The sequence below is a fragment of the Phragmites australis genome, chromosome 5 (assembly GCF_958298935.1).
Source record: "Phragmites australis chromosome 5, lpPhrAust1.1, whole genome shotgun sequence".
Taxonomy (NCBI): Eukaryota; Viridiplantae; Streptophyta; class Magnoliopsida; order Poales; family Poaceae; genus Phragmites; species Phragmites australis.
Window position 1 is genome coordinate 43,305,128 of NC_084925.1, and position 9,604 is coordinate 43,314,731.

Consider the following 9,604-nt stretch of genomic DNA (forward strand, 5'->3'; position numbering starts at 1 on the left):
AAAAGCTTGTTTGGGAAATAAGCGGGAACGGAAACAAATGCGATGGCTGGCGAGAGATGATTGCCCTAATGCGAGGAAAAGATGGGTGCACCGGGGTTTAGACAGGTTCGGGCCGCACGGAGGCGTAACACCCTACTCCTGTGTGAGCGCTATATTTATCCTTGAAGGGAATTCTTCAAGGATGTATCTGGTTCTAAGGGGAGAGCCGTTTACAAAGAGCTTGAGGCTCTCGTGTTCTAGCTTGGCTTGAGCTGGTTCGAGCGTCTGCGTCCTCTTCTTCACACACTTTCGGTTCCTTCGGTCTTGTTCGTCGGGGGGGTCCTCTCTTACGTGTTCTCCATCCTTTCCTTTTATAGGCGCGCCGACCTCAACATATCCTGAATGGGAAAGAGGGGACGCGAATGCCAAGGTGCCACGGAGAAAGGCGCAATCATTTCGTCTTGGCGAAGTGACAGGGGCGGTGGAGAAATGCGGCGCGCATCCGACCACCCGCCACTGTGGAAGCCCTCGGGCGCCATAAAGGGGGCCCACCGGGCAGCCTCAGAGGTGCCCGGTGCGCCCACCCTGTCTTGTTCTTCTGCCAGGGCAGGGTGGCAGGCGGAGCGCTTCGATTCTGGCAACGTTATCCCGAGGCACCTGGATGAAACGGGACGGGACCCGTGCATTTAATGGACCCATGCCCCCCTGCCAGTGCATGGCAGGGTCTGACACTGGGGCGTGGGCAGCTGAGAATGTCAGGATATCAGGATGTCAGACCGCGCGTGCCTATTAAATGCGGCATTGGGCCTTTGACTGGATGACACCCTGACGACGGGACCCTTCGGGTCGTCGAATGATCTTGCGCGAACCTTCGGGGAACCGAGTCCTCGGGGGCTGCTACGTGCAGCCCCGAGCACTCTCCCCCGAGTACTTGAGTGAGACCTTCGGGGAACCGAGTCCTCGGGGGCTGCCACGTGCAGCCCCGAGCACTCTCTCCCGAGCACTTCGGTGGGACCTTCGGGGCACCGAGTCCTCGGGGGCTGCCATGTGCAGCCCCGAGCACTCTCTCCCGAGCACTTCGGTGGGACCTTCGGGGCACCGAGTTCTCGGGGGCTGCCACGTGCAGCCCCGAGCACTCTCTCCCGAGCACTTCGGTGGGACCTTCGGGGCACCGAGTCCTCGGGGGCTGCCACGTGCAGCCCCGAGCACTCTCTCCCGAGCACTTTGGTGGGACCTTCGGGGCACCGAGTCCTCGGGGGCTGCCACGTGCAGCCCCGAGCACTCTCTCCCGAGCACTTCCTTCTTGGTATTTGGGCTCTGCGGATCATCGGGGAACTAGGGTGCTCGGGAACCAGAGGCGGCGGCCCCGAGCACCTTCTCCCGGGACTTAGCTTCTTCTTACCTTGCAGGGTGGTGACATGTGGTGGATGGCCGGCCTGGCCTCGGGACTTAGGGACCCCTGGTTCTGAATACACCGACAGAGGTGATTGGCAAAACATTGATACCACGAGATAAACTTAAAGTGTCATCTCTTGAGATATTTACTTTTTTGTTGAGCTATTTACTTTCATACAATTTACCTTATGTAATTTATCTTTCTAAAATATAAATTATTGCATGTCACCCTAGGATTGCAAATCTTGATATAGCTCTTAGTTGTTTCATATTGCTCTAATGTTCTTTAGTTTGTTTCCGCAAGTTTGCTTGATCGCTAAGCAATTAGTTTTAAAACCGCATATTCACCTCTCCTCTAGACGATATCCTAGATCTTACAAACAACCTAATGGGTTTGTAGTAAAAGGTCAAGATGGTGTGTAAGTTGTTGAAAGCCTTGTATGATCTTAAACAAGATCCTAAGCAATGACATGAGGAGCTCGACAAAACATTAATATTTGTAGGCTTTTTGGTCAATGAGGTGGATAAATGTGTGTACTATCGCCATGGTGGGGGTGAGGGAGTTATATTATGTTTGTGTGTTGATGACATATTGATATTTGAGACAAATCTTGACGTGGTTAATGAGGTCAAGTATTTTTTGTCTCAAAGCTTTGATATGAAAGATCTGAGTGAGGCTAATGTAACCTTAAACATCAAGTTAATCAAAGGCAGAATGAGATTACTCTTACATAATTTCCTTACATTGAGAAGGTCTTGAGCCGCTTTAGCTACCAAGACATCAAGCCTTCTCTAACAACTTATGACCCCAATGTGATACTTCCAAAGAATAAGAAAAGTGGCATGGACCAACTGAAATACTCTCAGATTATTGGATCACTCATGTACTTAGTTAGTGTTACAAGGCCTAACATCTCATTTGATGTAAGCAAATTGAACTGGTTTACTTATAACCTGGGTGATAAACATTAGCACGGACTTGAGCGAGTCATACGTTATTTGCTTGGTACTATGAGTTACAGTCTTCAATATTCTGAGTACCCATCGATACTAGAGAGTTATAGTGATTCAAACTAGATATCTGATGCTGATGAGATTTACGTCACAAGTGTTCACTCTAGGTGGTGGTGTTGTCTCATAGAGGTCTTTCAAACAGACTATTTTGACGAGGTTAACTATGGAAGCATAACACACTATGTTAGACACAATCACTGTTCAGACAAAATAACTATGTGAGTTATTGATGGACTTGCCTGTCGTTGAGAAATCGGTACTGGCTATCCTTATGAACTATGATAATCAAACATTTATTATCAAAGTAAAAAAGTTATAAGGATAATGAGAAGTCCATAAGGCACGTAAAAAGACGATTAAAGTATGCCAGGAAATTGAGAAACTCCGAAATGATAACCTTGGATTATATCCAAACACCTAAGAACCTGACAGATTCCTTCACAAAGGGACTATCACGAAATGTGATAGAGAAAGCATCAAGAGAGATGGGTATGAGACCTATGTGAGTTATACTATAGTGGTAACCTAGCCTATGTGATTGCAGATTCCGTGAATTAGGACTTGGAAAAAACAAGTTATTGATCTAACTGAATGAGAGTACTTTACAACCTACTCCAGTAAAGATGCAATACTCTCAAAGATCTGTAAAGCATGTTGGCTACTGCCTTAATGTGTTATGTTGCTTTAATAAGCAAAGATGTTGTCGTGCAGAGCATTCTTGAAAGAACACACCAATTTGAGTCTGACTATTGATCGCAGTCTGTGAGGCTTGGATAACCTCTATTAAGCTCATAAAGAGACTAAGTAGTATGACTTATATGCTCCACCCGTAGGGTAGCCTATATGCAGTCAAGTATCAATTATGACCTCTGAGAAAACTTGTTTGTATAAAACTTGCAATTAAAAGCGTAGTCTATTGTTCAAGTTGTGAATTAGTGTAGCATGATGTTCTATGTGGATGTTCAGCTTAATAGTCTCTACTAAAATACTGATATATCAAATAACAGTGAAAAACAGGCAAATCTCTATACAACTTTGAGATCTGGTAGAGGATTGTTAGAATTATAGGGGCCCATATAATTTTAATAATTCTCAATAAATCTCAAATGCTCATATTACGGAGAAGCGACCTATGATGAGGTCTACCTTCTATTAGTGTCATATTGCTGATAGAGGTGGAGGTAGAGAGTTTTCTCCTTGTATATTTCTAAGGATCCCTACCTCATTGAAGAGACAAGATAGACTAATAATGAAAGTAGCCATCATTTGGGAACACTCTTATTATGTGAGTGTATATAAGAATTAGGGTTTTTACATCTTTCCCTCGTTATTGTGTTGCCACTGTAGTCTACTCCATCCTAGTATCGGCGTGCACCGACAACCGGGAGAGCAGATTTCTGAAACCCTCGCTCTTGAGATCTTACACCTGGAGAGAGCGAATAAGATTTTTGAAAAACGCTCCATATGACTACTCAAATTCTTCACCACGACTCATCTTTCTAATTGCTTGGACGCCATCCGCTGTCATCGTTAACAAATTCAGTGCTGATAATCTTACACCGAGAGAGAAAGAATAAGGTTTTCAAGAAGCGTTCTGCGCGACTGCTCATATTCTTCATTATCACACGTCTTCCTAAACGTTTATGCACCGTCCGCTATCATCGTCAATAAATTTCATGTATCGTCAACATGATCGATCATGTTGTTAATAGGATGCAACCTATATCCTCGACAATCTTCACATCGCAAGATCAATACATATTTTATTTACTGTGATCTCTAATTTCAAGTATAGACGATCTAGCCATATATAATATTATCATATACATGTTTAAATTATACTCTGATGATATGAACCTATTAATTTTTTAGTTTACATTCATAAATTATTTATAAATTAAATTAAATTTAAAAGTGACTTATTTTCCAACAGATACGAGCGTAGCTTTCAAATAATCTCGCGATATGCGCCTCTTGACAAATCCATGACAAGGGTTCTCGTGGTCACTTCTAGGAAGATGAGTAGCATCAGAATCGCTGTGAGATGGACGGTGCACGAGACGAACCAAGAGCCAATGGAACTGAGGGGGTGGCAGGGGACGAGATGCTTCTGCTGTCGCCCTGCTTCCATACACGATCCCGTCCGATTACGCGCGACCCCAACTTGCTCGTCAGATCGTAATACAACAGTGAAACAATTCCTTCGTCTTTTCCGCTGCTTGATCCATTTTTCTTGAGAGGAAGGAAACTAGATTCCTGTGAAAGACGAAATCGAAGAAAGGCAAAATGTTAAGGCAAATCAACGATAGGACAGTTCTACTTGTGCAGAAACGAAGCAAGACTGAACTATGAATGAGGTCAATAGAAAAAAAAATAGCAATCAGGACACAGCTGGAATACTGCAACCCATCGGCAAAAGATGGAGCACGAGACTCCACATTCATAAAACCAGTACAATCAAGCATCAAATGGAGTGACTTCAGATAACCACGAGACCACAAGGCAAACTCCCATTCGATACATCAATGAACAATGAATCCAACTCTCTCAAAACAGCAGATAGACGGAATCTTAACTGCACCAGCACGAAATTCATTCAGAGGAATGGAATAGCACCTGTGAAGCAATTCCATACCAAGGCAACAGATAGCCACGTCGCGTACACACCCACAGTGTAATTGATGTATTCAAAATTCTTACAGCTTGAAACTGGAAAGTAAAAGATGATAGGAAAGTTAATGGAATATGTACGAACAAAGTTTATAGATCCCACCATGAACAGTTGCACAAATACATAAACATCATAGGATCTAAAGAGTACGCTCTTTAACACAACCGTTGAAAGTAGAGCAGGAGCACGGATTGCACCAGGTTAGAGATCAAGCCATTATCAGAAGAGAGTTCACCTTCTTATATGACATCCTGCTAGATTATATATTTGAGAATGCATTGAGAACCTGCAGAAGATTGATGCAGTGCAAATACCTCAACGCCCCCTTTCAAAATTAATGCGGGACCTCCCAGATCCCCCACCCTCGTAATCATTCCTCATCGAGGATCCAGCACTCGCCTTCATGGTTCCTCCGCCTCCAATCTTCTCCACAGCTTTCTTTCCCTTCTTCACCTCAGTCAAGAACTGATCCAGACCAAAGGGATCGTTCTCCTCCTGCTTATCGAACTCCACAGGTCTATCTCGCTTGCCAGTCCTCTCTGAAGCACCAGTAAATCCCTTGTCAGGCTTGAACCTGTCAGTCTTCATAACCTTCTCCAACTGTTCGCTCGCATCACCATACACATCAGAATCACCATCCTTCTTAGGCCTGTAAAGCGTGGACATCGAGGACTGCGCTGTGAAGAGCCCCTTACTGTAGATGTTGTACTGATCATCTGTAGCAAACCCAGAGTCCATTCCCTTGTCCTGGTTGAACAGACGCTGATCATACATGACCTCCCCGCCTTTCGCACCACCGGTACTTGCCATGCCCAGAGCAATCTTCTCACTGACGTCACGGTCCCTGTCTCTTGTGATCTTGCTCTTCTTGCCCATTGCAGCATCTCTGGCCTCCAGCCTCCTCTCCCTCTCTCTCTCCCGCCTACGCTCCTCACGGATTCTATCACGCTCAATCCTAGCCTCCCTCTCTTCCCTGGTCTCCCTGCGCTGCTCACGTGGCTCACGTGGCTGCTCCATATCCGTATCTTCAAGGATAGCATCAACTGCGCCCCTACCATCACCAGCAAGCACAGCTGCTGGCGCAGGTGGGCCACCGGTCCTCTCCATGCGTGCCTTCTGTGCAAGAGCCCTAAGCTCTTGCTCCTTCCTCTCCTTCTCCTTCAGCATCAGTTCCCTCTGCACCTTGGAGCGCATCTGTACTGCCTCCCTCGCCTTCTGCTCTGCCACATACAATGCTTCAGAAAGCTTTGCAAAGTTATCATTAATTTGCACCTCCTGCAGACCCCTCCCATCAGCAGCCAACCTCTTATCAAGTGGAATTGTGTAACCCTTTGGATTTTTCCAATTTGAAATGCAGGGCGGAATCTTCCAATCCTGCTGATCCTTCACCGTAACTGGCCGTGGTGGCGAGTGCATCACTGGCACAGGTGGAGACCCAGACGCTCGGGGCACACGCTTGTGCTTGAACTTTGGTGGCTCAAGAGGATCAACCGCCACCTCCGACATCCTAACGATCCTCTCCTTGGCGCCTGAATTGAAAGCTGCTGATTGCTGGGACGGCTTATACTTGATAAACTTCGACTCTGAATCGTGCGTCGGCACATTCTTGGGCTGAGCAGCGGAGAGGCGGATGTTCACAACCTTCTCCAAGGCGGCTTTCGTCCGCTCGGTGGTTTCCTCGATCTGCTTCTGCTCCTCGTCGTCGCCGACCGCCTGAGAATCGATCGTGGCGATCTTGGGCACGAGGTCGCTGTGCTTGGAGTAGACAATCTTGGAGGCGTTCTCGCCCTGCTTCACGACGGCGTCGAAGGCGACGCTGCCGTGCGCGTCGACGGTGAGCGCGAGGATCTTGGACCCGCCCTTCTCGTCGCGGCGGCCCATGCCGAGCGGGTACTGCGCGACGTGGATCTCCGGGAAGGCGCCGCCATCTCCGAAATCCTCAGGCCGGCGCGGCACAAATCCCGCCCGCTTCCCGTACGGAGGGACGGGCTTCGTCGCAGCCGCAGGCCTCTCGGTGGACGACTGCGCGGACTCGCCGCCGTACCGCTCCTTGAACCAGGGGTCGCTGCTGTGGTCGTAGAACATGGACGCCGACGTCTTGGGCACTGGGAGGAGCTCCTTGAGGGTCGCCATGGGCGGCGGCCGCGCGCATGTGGCGCGGAGCGGCAGACCTAGGGTTAGGGTTCCGTGAGTCGCCGGGTGGGGATCAGGGAACAAGCTAGGATTTGATTCTAATTTGGGGAAAGTGATAAGGGATGACGGGATGGGCTGTGCTTTTGTGGGCACGGAAGGGATGGAAGCAAATTTTATAAAATATTATTTATAAAAGATGTTTTATATTGTAATAATATGTATTTATTTATTTTTTTATTTAATTCAGCTATTGTATTGTATATGATGTGAATAAAGTCGTACAAGAATTTTTTAGATAAGTTTTATAGAATTTGCTTTCGAAGAAAAATAATGCTAGGCCGAGTCGTTTCAAGGAAAAAGCTTCAGTTTTTATATTTTAATTTTCAAATTTAGCAATTTTAAATATCTATTTTAAAAAAGCATGAATAGCTAATTGTCCTCCGTTGCAAGAATGATAGCTTAAAAATAAAAATAAAATATTTTATTATTCTCAAAATTAAAAATACTATGTAAATGGTCATGAAAATTTCTTTAAAAAATTATGATGTAAAAGATATTATCATCTAGCTCTCACAGAAATTTCAACTTAAAAAATTATTTATACAATAAAAAACAAAAAAAATAGTTTTTAGAGATACTGAAATTCATAAGTACTCAAACGACTAAAATTGCTACTTTTTTAAAACGGGCGCCTACAATTTTTAATTTTGAAAACAAAAGAAAACGAAACAAGGGAGGCTTTCCAAATTCCAAGTCGACCATGAAGCCGAGGTAGCTGAGCTGAACCGTACTATGATCAAGATAAACTGGACGCCAATGCTTGCGAGTTCTGGGCAGTAAATTCTGTTGTCATGGTCACATGATTGATAATACATTAGTACTAGTTGCCGATCGGTTAGACCATAGTGCGGACGCGACATGTTAAAATCTTGCATTTACACGATGAGTCGGTGGTACAGAACTTGAGTCGCAAAAATAAAAATAAAACAAAGGAAGAGAAAAAAAATACAAAACTTAGAAATTACAAGACAAAACATGCGTGTTCTAATCTATATTAGCATCTCTCATCTACAATAATAGAAATTCATTCTTCTTCTTACTTCAGTTATACGTAATTCTTAGATCATAAAAAAATAATATATATATTAGAATTTTATAGGAGTCTTTCGATAAAAATCTCGTGTAACTTTCTTCCCACCCACATGGCTTGTGGTTGCCTGCCTGCCCATTTCCACCCTTCCCGCCAAAGAATAATCCGCTCTGCTGTCCCTGGCAGAAACCCGCGAATCCGCAACGCAGAACCCACAGTCCAAACGAAGGAGCAGATCGCCCAGCGCACACCTTGTCTCGTCAGTACGGCCCGGAGAAGAAAATCGACGACCTTCTTGTCTTTTCGATCGATTCTTAGCTTCAGGACCGTCCGGGACATTTTGGGGCCCGTTTCATTTTGACAACCTTAATGCTTACTCATCAAAACATAGATATCTATATTTCATATAATTTTCTGACGTGATAACCTATTTCGAACGTAAGAATTTAACAAGGATTTTGCAATCACAGATTGTTTTGAGTCTCGGAATCATGTGAAATTCTCGTGTTTGGCTAAAGTAAAAAAGGTTATAAAAAAAAGTTGAGGCCTCCTCTGGAACAAGAGAATTTTTAATTTCGTAAGAGTTTTTAAGAATCGGTATAGATGCCTGACAACACTACAAAAATCCTACATTGCAACAAGCCTATAACTATTAATCTTAAAATATTGTATATAGCATAGCCATTATCTTTGATTAATATCTACTTAGTAGCTTCATCACTCTTTCTCCAAGATGAAAAAATCTTTTCAGGATAATAAGGGGGTGAAATTGGACTAAAATGTGACCATCAAATATATTAATGAGACTAATAATATAATATATTTTTTGGGCCCTGAGCGCCCTGTGCGGGTGCTCACTGCTCAGCCCGCACACCCTGATTAATATCTTTTAGGGACGAGCCTGCTCCATGCGTGTCGTGTGAGCTGGGGCCGTGCTGCGCTGCGTCGTCGACCGGACGCCCTGCCTCCTCGCCCTGAACGACTCTAGATCTGTCTTTTCCATTGATTGATCCCCCCCCCCCAACCCCTACCATCACCAGCAGAGATCTGGTCCTTCCGTGGCTCCAATTCTAGTTTCTATCGTTGGAGCCACGACTTCTTTGCATCTCTCTTACTGTTAGCTGCAGTAACACGCACTGACAGAGTACGAATTAATCCTACCCGCGTTTTACTTCATCAGTTGCTGCTGCACCTGCAGGTGAAGTTGGAAATTCGCTGCAAGATCCAGGGTGCAGCCATGGGAAAGGACCAGGCACAGAAGTTATATCCGCTGAATCGGCGAAGCCTGACAAATTTCAGAGCGCATGGTAGCCTGATAGGAC

General features: G+C 45.2%; 1 protein-coding gene across 2 annotated transcripts; it reads right to left on the minus strand.

The window, feature by feature from the left end:
* Nucleotides 1-4,290: 4,290 nt before the first annotated feature.
* On the minus strand, nucleotides 4,291-7,341 carry LOC133919845 (SNW/SKI-interacting protein A-like). Of its 2 annotated transcripts, none has more exons than XM_062364384.1 (2): nucleotides 5,295-7,341; nucleotides 4,291-4,644 (listed from the first exon to the last, which is right to left on the minus strand). In XM_062364384.1, exon 1 carries the CDS (start codon nucleotides 7,190-7,192, stop codon nucleotides 5,375-5,377), a length of 1,818 nt encoding a protein of 605 aa, XP_062220368.1. In that variant the 5' UTR covers nucleotides 7,193-7,341; the 3' UTR covers nucleotides 4,291-4,644; nucleotides 5,295-5,374. The 2 variants fall into 2 exon arrangements, with proteins under 2 accessions (XP_062220368.1, XP_062220367.1); XM_062364383.1 differs by lacking the exon at nucleotides 4,291-4,644 and adding an exon at nucleotides 5,044-5,097.
* Nucleotides 7,342-9,604: the final 2,263 nt, after the last annotated feature.

What these genes read in the sequence shown, in the direction of transcription:
- LOC133919845 (XM_062364384.1), bottom strand. Translation starts at nt 7,192, where the DNA reads ATGGCGACCCTCAAGGAGCTCCTCCCAGTGCCCAAGACGTCGGCGTCC.